This window comes from Calonectris borealis, chromosome 20 (genome assembly GCF_964195595.1).
Source record: "Calonectris borealis chromosome 20, bCalBor7.hap1.2, whole genome shotgun sequence".
NCBI classification, from domain to species: domain Eukaryota; kingdom Metazoa; phylum Chordata; class Aves; order Procellariiformes; family Procellariidae; genus Calonectris; species Calonectris borealis.
Window position 1 is genome coordinate 13,603,380 of NC_134331.1, and position 11,982 is coordinate 13,615,361.

The 11,982-nt window shown below is 45.9% G+C and overlaps 3 protein-coding genes across 10 annotated transcripts in view; 1 reads left to right on the top strand and 2 right to left on the bottom strand.

Moving 5' to 3' along the window:
* The window catches only part of MFSD11 (major facilitator superfamily domain containing 11), a 34,097-nt gene extending 28,811 nt beyond the window's left edge, over nucleotides 1-5,286 (bottom strand). For 3 of the 6 annotated variants that reach the window (XR_012676700.1, XM_075169898.1, XM_075169896.1), the window contains exons 1-5: nucleotides 5,196-5,286; nucleotides 3,143-3,323; nucleotides 2,632-2,791; nucleotides 2,250-2,418; nucleotides 655-710 (exon numbers count right to left, since the gene is read on the bottom strand). Coding sequence is in view for 4 of the 6 variants with exons in the window: in XM_075169898.1 (XP_075025999.1) it covers nucleotides 655-710; nucleotides 2,250-2,345 (152 nt within the window). In the remaining 2 variants the exon portion in view is untranslated. Of the gene's footprint in view, nucleotides 1-654; nucleotides 711-1,691; nucleotides 1,781-2,249; nucleotides 2,421-2,631; nucleotides 2,846-3,142; nucleotides 3,324-5,195 lie in introns of those variants that run through there. The other 3 variants (XM_075169899.1, XM_075169897.1, XM_075169900.1) reach the window with 2 other exon arrangements.
* A 530-nt stretch (nucleotides 5,287-5,816) lies between these two features.
* On the top strand, nucleotides 5,817-9,014 carry SRSF2 (serine and arginine rich splicing factor 2). Of its 3 annotated transcripts, XR_012676702.1 has the most exons (5): nucleotides 5,817-6,178; nucleotides 6,562-6,872; nucleotides 7,210-7,313; nucleotides 7,969-8,080; nucleotides 8,580-9,014. XR_012676702.1 is itself a non-coding variant. In XM_075169913.1 (3 exons), exons 1-2 carry the CDS (start codon nucleotides 5,817-5,819, stop codon nucleotides 6,863-6,865), a joined length of 666 nt encoding a protein of 221 aa, XP_075026014.1. In that variant the 3' UTR covers nucleotides 6,866-6,872; nucleotides 7,969-9,014. The 3 variants fall into 3 exon arrangements, 1 of the variants encoding a protein (XP_075026014.1); XR_012676701.1 differs by having other exon boundaries at nucleotides 7,969-9,014; XM_075169913.1 differs by lacking the exon at nucleotides 7,210-7,313 and having other exon boundaries at nucleotides 7,969-9,014.
* Nucleotides 9,015-9,837: 823 nt separating this feature from the next.
* Nucleotides 9,838-11,961, bottom strand: METTL23 (methyltransferase 23, arginine). Its single transcript, XM_075169912.1, has 5 exons — nucleotides 11,449-11,961; nucleotides 11,265-11,369; nucleotides 10,945-11,182; nucleotides 10,504-10,588; nucleotides 9,838-10,179 (listed from the first exon to the last, which is right to left on the bottom strand). The coding sequence occupies exons 1-5, from the start codon at nucleotides 11,533-11,535 to the stop codon at nucleotides 10,011-10,013; spliced, it is 684 nt and encodes a 227-aa protein (XP_075026013.1). The 5' UTR covers nucleotides 11,536-11,961; the 3' UTR covers nucleotides 9,838-10,010.
* Between the last annotated feature and the right edge of the window lie 21 nt (nucleotides 11,962-11,982).

The following is an 11,982-nucleotide window of genomic DNA, read 5'->3' on the forward strand; positions in this document are numbered from 1 at the left end:
AGAGGTTTTCATTTTCTGCCAAATACACCACAGAAGTGTTATAGATATATTTTGTGCGAGTTGTATTTTTAGTTTAAATTAAGACAGTAAACCCTTCAAAGCAGCAATCAGGTTTTCCTATATGACAGCTTAATTTGGCGTACAAAAGGTCCCTGATCATGCTTGGCGAGTTTGGCTATGCCAGTGCCATAAACAAACAGAACAGCTTTTTGTGGCTTTGCTTCTCATCTTTCTGACTGCTCCTTTCACATTTATGTTGCAGTATTTCCTGGAAGTTGATCCACCCCACCTATCCTACACAAACACACAGAGGTGTACAAGGACAAACAACCAAGGCCTTAGCAGTTTTATTTATTTTAAAACCTCTACATCCTTCATCTCCAAAGATAAAATGCTGAGAATGTGATAACGGTATGGTGTTTTTTCTCCCTACAAAGAAAACATGCAAAACAGATATGTAGTTCAACTAGAAATAAGTCAGAGTAGAACTAGAGTGAATGTGAGAAGTCCATCTTTTAAACTGCTTTAAGTATGTTATTAAATTGTGAAGTCAGCAGAACACTACAATCTCTTGAAAGTATATTTCTACCAGATGGAATTATAACCAGCTTCGCCCTGCAAGGAGAACAGTAATAAGGAATCTGTGTAAATTACCTTGTGTAGCCACTGCCATGAAAATCTGTGTTGTTTAGATTTGTGATAACAGTTTGCTGTGAGGAGAAAATCATATGTTGTAATATGTTAGAACATATCTTGTAGTTTGAGAACACTTGCATCGGTTTGAAGTCAGTATTAAACATTAGAATTAATCATTATAGACTCTATAAAGTACTTAAAATAATTTAAAGTCTTAATTACAACTCGCAACACCTCCACAATGAAGGTGAAGGAGGTATTTGGCAGGGAAACACCTATGTTTGAAGCAGAAATTAGTACTTTAGGATTATATCATGACTTCATCAGAGACCTTAAAGTATTTCACAAAACACCTCTCTTAGATATGTATGACTATCTTAATTTAAAAATTGGGGAAAAAAGGAGGAGTTTCAAAATACTCTTAATTTGACCTACCTATGAGCTTCTGATAAAGAGTTTCCGTTCTTTTCGGTTTTCCGTTATTTCTCTGTTCCTTTTTTTTCCCCTTGAATCAGCGTTAGTGATCACGAGACCATGTAATTAGCTGGATTGGCGGGCAGACCTGATTGAAAGTCGCTTGCAATGACTTTAATGACAATAAATTACATAATTGCATGATCACTAGGTCCAATTCAGTGAGGTGCTGTGAATTCATTGCAGAACTTCTAAGATCACTGCGCATACTTACGTACTGATGTACAGTATCACGCTGCACTATGACTTTTACAAAAACTATCCTAAGTAGTTATTTCTATAATGCAGTGAAGGACATTTATATGTCTGAACCCAGAAAGGATTCTTCTTGCATGCAAGAGAAGAGAAGCTGAAGACCTGTAGGCTCACGAGGTATGTTGAAATCTAACTGTCCTTCAGGCATATAACTAATATTGAAAGCAATGCCAACAATCCAGTAAGTTAGAGGATCTGGGCTAAGTATGTCAGTAGCAGGATTCTAAAAATGTAAGTACTAAGAGTACAATCTGCTTTTAATAGTAAATTTGGATTATGTTATGACCAATTTTGCTTCAGCACGCAGAGATAAAGAAGTAAATTACTTATTCAGATGGAAGGTGACTTGGCAGTTCTAGCAATTGTGGAAGTCTGACTACTTGTCAGATGTTATCCTCATACTCCCCCTCAATGTCTAGTTTGTTAGAACAGAAAAATATGTTAGATTAGGAAAAACACTCTAGGAAAAACTAGGGGCATGCTTAGTAATAACAACTTAGGCAAATATTTTGAAAGGGACTATATAGAATAATCAGAAATATGGAAGATCCAATGTAATTCAATTGTTAAATATTGCAAGTGTCAAAACAGACATTATTTTACAGTTCAAACATTTGATAGGATTCATTAATTTTCTACTTTCTAAGCAATCAGGTGTACTTACATATGTAGCTCTGCTATCTTAAAAAAATAAACTGCTTAATTATCCAGTTAACCAACTTACTCTAGTGAACACTAAACCAAAAGAAAGGAGACAAAATGTCAAGGTGTGGTGCACATTAAAAAATCCCAAGTAAATCAACTCTTACATTACAGTACATGAAAGACAAGAAAGGATGAATAACTGTGATAGAAATGTGGCATGTTTTGAAATTCACACCTACCGCAATATTTCCACATGTTTGGAAAGCGGTGAATATAAACATAAATGAGACTCCCAAAATAATTACGTTGAAAAGTTTTTTTGATTCAGGAGACATTCTGTGTTTTCTTGCCAAGTCCTCAGCTCCCCTCTGAAAAAACTCTTTTCTTTTAAAAGTTTCCTCTTAACCTCTGTTAAAAACAAACAAGCAAAAAGAATAAAACCAAAAAGAAAGCTTCAAAAATGACGATTACTTAGAGCTACTTATTAGCTGCTAGGACATAACCACCAACTAATCAAGAAATCTGGTGACTCTCTTAAATAATGTACAGCAAAATCAGTAACTCGAAAAAAAACAAAGGTAAAGGTCTGGTACAAAAGGCAAAGATCAAGATTCTCTCTACCTTTTCCCATGAAGTTAACAGAGCAGACGGCAGTACGTTACTTCTTCATGACATCTCTTTCCCCCAAACAAAGCAGTTTTCCAGATACCAAGCTAGCTAATCAGTCCAGGTCCTTGCCATTGTTCTAAATCAGAATTCTGGTCCAAAGCCTTTAAATCACCTGACGAAGGAAAGATGAGACATTCGTGCACACGAGTGATTTCCATGCATGTTGGACAGGAAATAAGGAACATTTCACAATCTAGATCAGCTGACCCAGCCTAGAAAGCCCTTGTGCACCATGGGAAATGCAGTTTTATGAAAGAACACTTTTTCTACCTGCAAGGGTGGAAATCGCCTAATCCTTAAAATACAAAGATCTGTACTAGTTTTTAAGAATTATAATCTCTATCCACTAATTAACACCCAGCAAGATAAAAAAAGTCTTAGAAAGTCATCTAAGATAATTGTTTAATTAGCTGAATTCAAACACACACAAAGTCATTGCAAAGGGAAAACGATTCCCACCTACCCGGGAGAAACTACATCGCTCAGTGCCATCAACACAGGTGCTCTGCACAGTGCTTCTGCCTTTCGTTGTCTCAGCGACTCGGGAGAGGAAAGAGTCTTCATAATCCTTCACTGCTTTGTCTCAAGCAACAACATTCGTTTTTAGCAATTACATACTTGTAGTATTTTACTTCACAGTGTTTCTAAATAATAAATTTAAGATCAATTTAAGTTTTGAAGATCTCTGGTAAAACATCAGCAAAATTGAAAGAGCATCACACATCTTGTATCAACCAAATGGCTGCTTTTTACTGTTGCCGTCCTGTGTCTATCCTGTCGGGCCTCCAAGTCAGGATTGGAGCATTCTGCTAAATCAGCTCCACTTAACGGCTGGCCGAAGAGGAAGGGAAGGAAATCCAGAATTGATTGAAGTAAATGAAAAATCACCAAATTTTACCTCTGCTATCTACAGTAAAGGACTTAAATAAAATCCGCATCCCAGTTATCGTTACATATTTAATACGCTTTTAATTCCCAAGTTGTATTTTCTAAAAAATTTAGTTTTTTCAAAACAGTGTTTATTTTTTACTTGTGGAAGAAAGTCAGTATGATTATTCAGAGGCTATTGTACAAAGATCCAATTAGAATATCAAGGTGGGTTTTTTTAACACAAGCAAAGCTCTCTTCTTCCTTTTCTACATTACGAATTTATAATAACAGATTTTTAAGATCCTGTAGGCACTGTGTCCCACTTACGCCTTCTTCCTCTTCTGCCAGCATAAGCATTCACCTAGCTGCAGGGCAAACCGGGCTGGTGTGCTGGCCAATTCTTTCGGCAACAGCCACAGCTTGTATTGAAGTGACTGAAACTAGAGAGGAAGGGACACAGGAAACTCCCTCTGTCATTTTAGGGAAATCTTTGTAAAGATAAACTTCGAATTTCTCCTTAGCGAAAGGGTTTCAGCAGATGAATCAGAAAATTTTTAATCAAAATTCTCTGGGAAAAAAGAACAAACATTATAGCACGAAGCAATACAAAATGTGAAAACCAGTACTAGTTTATTTGATTTCTTAAGTCATTTGTAGCAAGAAACAAACTGTTGCTTCTGGGTTTGTATTGATGTCATTGCTTATTTTTATAATTCTTCAGTGCAAAAAATATTAAACATAATTACATTAAGGATTTAAATTCCAACACTGAACTTGCTTTCGTATATTGATACTGTCATTGCATTAAACAAATCAGTAGAGAACTGTCTCTTCTTTGTTTCTATTCTTAATATATATTACGAAACAGATGGGTAGAAACATTTATCACTGTTGTAAGATGAGAACTAGATATTCTAGTTCATACTTGGAGTTTGGGCATTTTATTCAGTGCCTGAAGCAACACAGCAACAACTCTTCGGGTGTGGGAGCAGCTTTCACCAGATTCCCTAGACAAAACTCAGGGAATCTGCTTGTCATCCTCACACAAGGGCCGAGCTAATCCTCACCCTTGTTCCGACTTTACCATGCACGCTGCCAAAGCATGAAGTTGCAGAGAGCGCTGTGTGTAAAGGAGGATTTCTGACGTTTCCCAGCTCGGCCCACAGCTCTCCCACAGGCACCGCTGCAGATCGCCTTGCCGGCAGCGTGCGGGCAGAGGGCTGCCTACATCGCACAACGCACCCAGGGCTGCGCGGACCGAGGAGGCTTCGCCAGGCACGGCTACCAGCAGGAGGTGAAGGAGAGCCCGCGGGGCGCCCACAGCCCCGGCGCCTGCCAGGCCCCTTCACAGCGGCCACCGGGGAACGCACCCGGCTGCACCGGGAGCAAGAGGGGCACAGAGCTCCCTCCCACAGCAGCTGCCCCGGGGGAAGCACCCTCACCGCAGCCCGAGCCGAGGGCCCCCACCCGCCTCCCCTCACGGCGCTCTCCCCTCTCCATCCGCCATTTTAAACCGTCACCGCCCCGCGCCCCCGCCCGCGTGAGAGGCGCACCCCTTCCTTAACGCTTTTTTTTCACGCGGCGGGCGTTTCCCGCCCCTCCTCCCCCTAGCAAAGACCGGCCTCGCCTTATTTCCGATTTTTTACCGTTTTCGGCACACATTGTTTAAAATTTCCCCGCCTCCACCGAGTCCTTCCGGGTCATGGCGGAGCCGCCTTAGCGGTCACTTTCACCGACAGGCGAGTTATTAATTTAGAGGGCGATTTTCCGTGCGCCCTCCAAGGCCGCCTCCGGGATCAGCGGCCGGTAAGGAGAAAAAAAGAAAGACAAGGCCGCGCTCGGGGAGGCCGCCGCCGGGTGCGGGGCGGGAGGGGCAGCGCGCGCCGGGCGGCGCTTTCGCTTCCGGGTCGCCGTCGGCCATTTTGTGGCGTTAAGTAGGCGCGCGCGGGCGGCGCCCCGCTCATTTCCTCGCAGCGGCGGGCAGGGGCGGCCGTTGCTGGCGCTTCGTCTGTGCTCCGGCCTTAGGCCGCCTTCCCCCGGACCCCAGAGGTGGGTGCCTGCGCCTCCCTCTCCGCTGAGGACCCCGCGGCGTTCCCCTATGCCCTGTAGCTCCCTTACTTTCTGGACTCTGCTGGGCCGCCGCTCCGGCGCCCCCCCTCCGGCGTGAGGCGCTTCCCCCGCAGGGCCGCGCCGGCTCCTGACTCGCCCCCCTTCCCTCGGGTTTCTTCTCCTCAGCCGCCGCCGCCCCTCGGGGGCTATTGCCCGCCATGAGCTACGGGCGCCCTCCGCCGGACGTGGAGGGCATGACGTCCCTCAAGGTGGACAACCTGACCTACCGTACGTCCCCGGACACGCTCCGGAGGGTCTTCGAGAAGTACGGCCGCGTGGGCGACGTCTACATCCCTCGGGACCGCTACACCAAGGAGAGCCGCGGCTTCGCCTTCGTCCGTTTCCACGACAAACGCGATGCCGAGGACGCGATGGACGCCATGGACGGGGCCGTGCTGGATGGCCGCGAGCTCCGCGTGCAGATGGCCCGCTACGGCCGCCCCCCCGACTCGCACCACAGCCGGCGTGGCCCGCCGCCGCGCCGCTACGGGAGCAGTGGCTACGGCCGCCGCAGCCGCAGGTCAGCGCCCGGGCGGGTGTGGGGAGGCAGCGGAGTTTCGGTAATAAGGCAGGGAGACGGGGCTTAGGCGTGCGCCTGTACAGCGGGGGCCGCTGCGTTTTGTTTCCTTCTCGAAGTGAGTTGGCGGCGGGGCTGGGAGCGGGGTAGGGCTGTAGTAGCAAAGGCACGTGGAGTTCCCTCCGAGCGGAAGAGTTTCGCCCTGTGGTAGTTTCAGCCCCCGGCCGCTCACTCCGAACAATGGCGCCCTCTTAACGCTCATTTTCTTGCCCACGTGGGTGCCCTTCTGCCCTCCCTGTCCCGAAGTAGTCTGTGAAGTCTGTTGCGCCGCCCGTGTTCAACTTCTAACGCTATTTTTTTTTTTTCCCCCTCCTGGTATGTTTTAGCCCTAGAAGACGCCGTCGCAGCCGATCTAGAAGCAGGAGCCGCTCTAGATCCCGCAGTCGGTCCCGCTACAGTCGATCCAAATCCCGGTCTCGCACACGCTCTCGGTCTCGCTCCACCTCGAAGTCCAGGTCTGCCAGGAGATCCAAGTCAAAGTCCTCGTCTGTCTCCAGATCCCGGTCCAGGTCAAGATCTCGGTCCAGATCTAGAAGCCCTCCCCCTGCCTCAAAGAGGGAATCCAACTCTAGATCCAGGTCTAAGAGCCCTCCCAAGTCTCCGGAAGAAGAAGGAGCTGTATCCTCCTAGGAACATGGTAATGTACCTCGGGATCAGCACATGGTGCATGTTACTTTGTTATAGCACTTAGGTGGGGTGTTGGGTAGTTTCTTAGAGTATTAATAGCCTGAACCAAGTGAATCCTAACGGGGCACATTGATAGCTTTTTTTTTCTTGAGCAGTGCTTTTTGGTTATTGGTTTAGGGAAATTAATACCGAAGGGCTTTCTACGGAGAAATTTTTTTTACAGAGAAAATGTTTTATTGAGAGATTAATGGCTTGGTTTTAATAAAATATTGTATGAGACGCAACCTATGATGAAAATGACTATTTCTTACTGTATTTATCCAACATCTGCATTTTCCCCTTTAAAGCTGCGGTCTCCTGTTTGCTAAAAGAATATTGGCCAGTATTGCAGATTTTAACTGATTTGGCTGATCCTCCAGGGACCAGTTTCTGTGGGCGTGTATTGGAGCAGGTTTGTCTTTAAATGTTAAAGATACACTATCCTTTTATAACGGAAGATCGGTTCAGTGGCCATTATACTGACTGGAGGTAATAACTGTTCTAGAAAAGTGGCAAATGCCTTGCAACGAGAAAACCATGGAAACTAGTTTTTCCTCAAGTCGACATCTTGAAGAGGCATCTAAGGATACACCGGGTGGGGAAAGGATAGTGTGTCTTTAACCCTTCAAACTGTTTGGTCCTATTTTTTAAAGGAAAGGGCCTAAGCTAGCTCTGAAGTTAGATAATTGTAGCAAAATTAGTCACATTTTCTGTTTTGAATGCTAATTAGAGTTTAGTTAAGTCTTTATGAAGAAGTACTAGTTTTATAACTTTTATATAACTTTTAGTAATTTATTGTTGAACAGGCTGAATTGAAGTTAATGGTGGCTTGATCTACAGCCTGATGCTTATTCTTCTTTGTAACTAAATACTTCGACAGAACCTTACATTTGGCCTCTGAAGTAAAGCAACATATGGGGGGAGGTGGAACACTGTGGAAATTCCTAAAACTTAATTAAATTAGGCAAAGCCAGTTGAAAGACAACTAGAAGTATACCTGAAGTCATCCACACAACCAAAAGAGACAAGGTAGAAACCTGGCTGAACTTCTCTTTCTTCAAACCTAGATGCATCAGATAAATGAGAATCTACATAAAGGACGCCTTTGGGGGGAAAAGATCGCTTGAGTCTTCAGTCCCTGGGAGAGACCCCTGGCACGAGCAACCAGCTGTTGAAAAGGTTATTTTGTAACATTTTGTCTAACTTTTTACTTGTTTAAGTTGCGCCTCAAGTGGCAGATTTTACATTTTATGTGCCATTTTGTTGCTGTTATTCAAATTTCTTGTAATTTAGTGAAGTGAACGACTACCGATTTCATTATTGGCTTGGATATTTGAGGTAAAACTTCATTTTTGTTTATATAGTGCTGACTTTTATTTGAAATTAAACTGATGGTAACTTGCTGCCTCCAGTTTCATACTGAGGAAACATGCAGCCATTATATGCTGAGTAGCTAACTGTCAAAAAGTATTCTCAATTTTGTCTTCATTCCTTAAATAAAATTCTGCAAAACTTCAATTTGAAACTTACTGTAAATGCTTTTTTTTTTACTTTGAATTCAGATAGTATCTTCAAATTCAAATTGGTAGAAATCTTTTCAGGTGACAGTTGATATTTGAAAGGATTGTTTTATCAGACTCAATTCTAATCTCTTCTCTTATGTATTTTTGTGCACTAGGCGCAGTTGTGTAGCAGTTGAGTAATGCTGGTTAGCTGTTAAGGTGGCGTGTTGCAGTGCAGAGTGCTTGGCTGTTTCCTGTTTTCTCCTGATTGCTCCTGTGTAACGATGCCTTGTCGTGCAGAAACAAATGGCTGTCCAGTTAATTAAAATGCCTGACAACTGCACTTCCAGTCACCCGGGCCTTGCGTAAAAATAATGGAGCATACAGTGAGCACATCTAGCTGATGATATACACACCTTATTTTTTCCAGAATGGTAAAACTTACCAACCTACATATATGAACTTACATATGAGAAATGTAATGTTAAGAAACGAAATGGTTCATTCCTTTGTAAGTACTGATTGGTGTATCTTTTGCTTAAGACATTCTGTACTATACCCACTGTCTCTGTAGTTAATATTAAACATTTTTCTGTGTTAACTTTTCTCAACTTAATGTCTGAGTCAGCTTATTTTTAGCTTGAAAAGATTTCTGCAATTATACTGTCAATGTTTAACTTCTATATAGTAACTGAATGCGTTCTACTGCTCACAAATTTTATCCACTGGAGTTGCTTTTAAATTACTACAGGCAAACTTAACTAGTATTGTGACTAACTGAAATGTTGTATGGCAAGTACTGCACACCGAAGTACAAACACAGAATCAGACAGGTCTGTCGGATGTTGTTATGGAAGATACACACTGAGCAGTACTCACTGCATTTGCTGTGTGCTTGCCCTGACTGAACAGGCTGCTGCTTGGTGGTAGCTAATCTTGCAGTGATGGTTTTTTTTCTTGATTTGGATACCAAATGAATTGTAACTTCAACCATGATGTGTCAAGGGTTATTGTAATGCCTTGTTAACTTCATGCATGTATGTTAAATGGGAATGGAAACAACTGAATACTTGCAATCTGGCTTGATTGAGGATTAAAAGTACTTTTCTACAAACTTGAGGAGTTTGTATGTTCCAGGACTGCGTGGCTAGTGGCAGTCTACCCAAATGCATTTAAAAACAAAGGGGCTGGCTTTTGTATATGAATCTTTGGGAAGGAGCTTCAGTCCTGGGAAACAGATCTTATGGGGATATTTTTTTATCTTGAAAGAGTGCAGTTAACTTTTCTTCATAGGTGAAGTTGTGAATTTGAGTTGGATCTTGTGGATTGTCAGGTTGTTAAGCTTTGTTGTGTAGTGGCTTACATAATGGAATTGAGTCTTTGAACTATTATGTGGTCTTTGGGGAGGAGCACAAATTTCTCAAAAGCCATAGCTAAACAATTGAACAGCTTTATTTTTACAATGCATGTTTTAAGAATCACTGTTAAGGGGATCTGCTTCCCAAAAAATATGCATGAGGTTTGCTGTGAACAGGACTGGTTTCTGCAGATCCGTGCAACAGTGAACAGTTAAGTATCATCTTGTATTGGAACGAAGTGGAATAAACTTAAGTACCATCTGATCTTGCTAGTGAGATTATCATCATTTCAATTGTATGTCTTCCTGGTAGGGAAGAGCTGGCCAAGTGCTCTTTGTCTGCGTTGAACGACTGTAAGGGAACGTGGGTGTTCTTCAGTTTCCATTTGCAGAGCAAAGCCTCAATAGACCAGTCGGCACTGAGGGGAGGAAATACCAGCATGTGAAAACGTAATCCAAGTTAACATCTGCAGTAATTATAGGAGGCTGTCACTGACCTTAAATACAACAGTTCACAAAACTGAGTTTGTAACAGAGTCAACAGTAAATTTGTGGTCCTTGAATTATTTTTTGGTTTGGCTGCTTTTCCCTGATACCCCTAGGATTTACCAGTCTGATTCACAATCTGAGGAGCTTCCCTGGAATCAGTGCAGTGGTGCCTCTGAGAAGTTGGCGCTCTAGTAAGAGCTAAGACAGGGAGACAAGAACTAAGATTTGAGTCTTAAATATGCAAGAGAGTTTACCTTCGGACTTGGTAAGTAGTCCAGAATTGAGCATGTGGATTCTTTTCCAGCAAGAAGTACACTGTAGTTAAAATATCTTCAAAGTCTGTAGTTTGGGGAGATCAAGCAGTCTTGGTTAGTCTCTGGATTCTAGGTACAGTTAAATAAGCCTGGTTATATGAAATGGTAATTAAAAATCAATACAAGACTAACTGCATCTGTATGAGAGACCTGAGAAGCATGGCCTTAAGCAGTTAGTCATTACTGCATTTTCTCTTCACCCACCCTCCAGTGGTATTTACGATAGCTTAATGCTAGAATGACCCCAAGAGCAACAAGTTCAATATGACAGCACCGCCATAAAGGCTGTCACCTGCTCTCTTGAGAGTGTTCCCAGCACTACTCGGACCGAAGTCCTTGCAGTTTGTCACAGATCAAAGATACCTGGGAGTACTGACATACCTTTTGGGTCAAAAAAGACATCCGATCCTAAAATAATGTCTACAGGAGCAAGAGAGAGCAGCTCTGGAGATACCCGCCCCCAGGTGAGCCCTACGACAGGTACGTGGGGCAGGTCGTTCATCAGGCAGCTTCTCCGGCAGTTCCGCAGGCATTGGGGCAGCTCCTCGCTGTCGGACAGGGTCACCTCGGCGCCGCACTTGGCAGCCACCACGCCGGGGAGGCTGACGCCTGCGCCGATCTGAAACCACAGCGCGCTCGGGGAGACCGGGGGGCCGCTGCAGCTGCGGACAAGGGGTGTCGCGGGGGGCTGTCAGCGGTACCTCCAGCACTCGCTTGCCGGGCAGGCTCCCCCTGCGGGCCCAGAGGTACTGGGCCAGGACCACGGCGCAGGGCCACACGTACATCCCGTACCGCGAGTCCACCACCTGAAACACACCGGGCGCGGAGCTGGGGAGGCGGCCCCCGCGCCCCGGTCTTACCGCGCCCCGTCCTCCCCGGAGGTACCTCGGGGATGCGCAGCGCCACCGTCGCCGGCCCTTCCGTGAAGCGGTACCGCCGCACGCCGCCCCGCCGCCGCCGCGGCTCTGCCATGGCCAATCGCGGGCGGAGACGTGTGGCACCAGGCCGGACGGACCAATCGGCGTCTTCCCCGGGGGCGGCGTCACGCGGAGCGCCGCCGCGGGCGCTGATGGCGGCGGGCGGCCTGTCCCGGCGCGCCGACGGGCCTCCCCCGAGTGTCGCGGTTAAAGCGGGCCGCTCCCGCCCGCGCCGCTGCCCCGGCGGGGCTGGGCGGGCTCCCCACCGCGGGCCGGCGCCGTGCGGGGCACCGCGCAGTCCCGCACGAACCGCGTGGCCGGCTCGCCGCTGTGAGGGGAGCCGCGGGCGCGGAGCGCGGGCCCGCCGGGGGAGGGGAGGGCTCCCGGGGCGAACCCGCCGGCGAGCGGGCGCGGGGCCGCGCGGCCAAGGGCGACCGGCGCCCGCGCTCCGTTCCTGGCGCCCACAACGCCCTCCCTCCCAACATGGCGGCCCGGTCGCGCC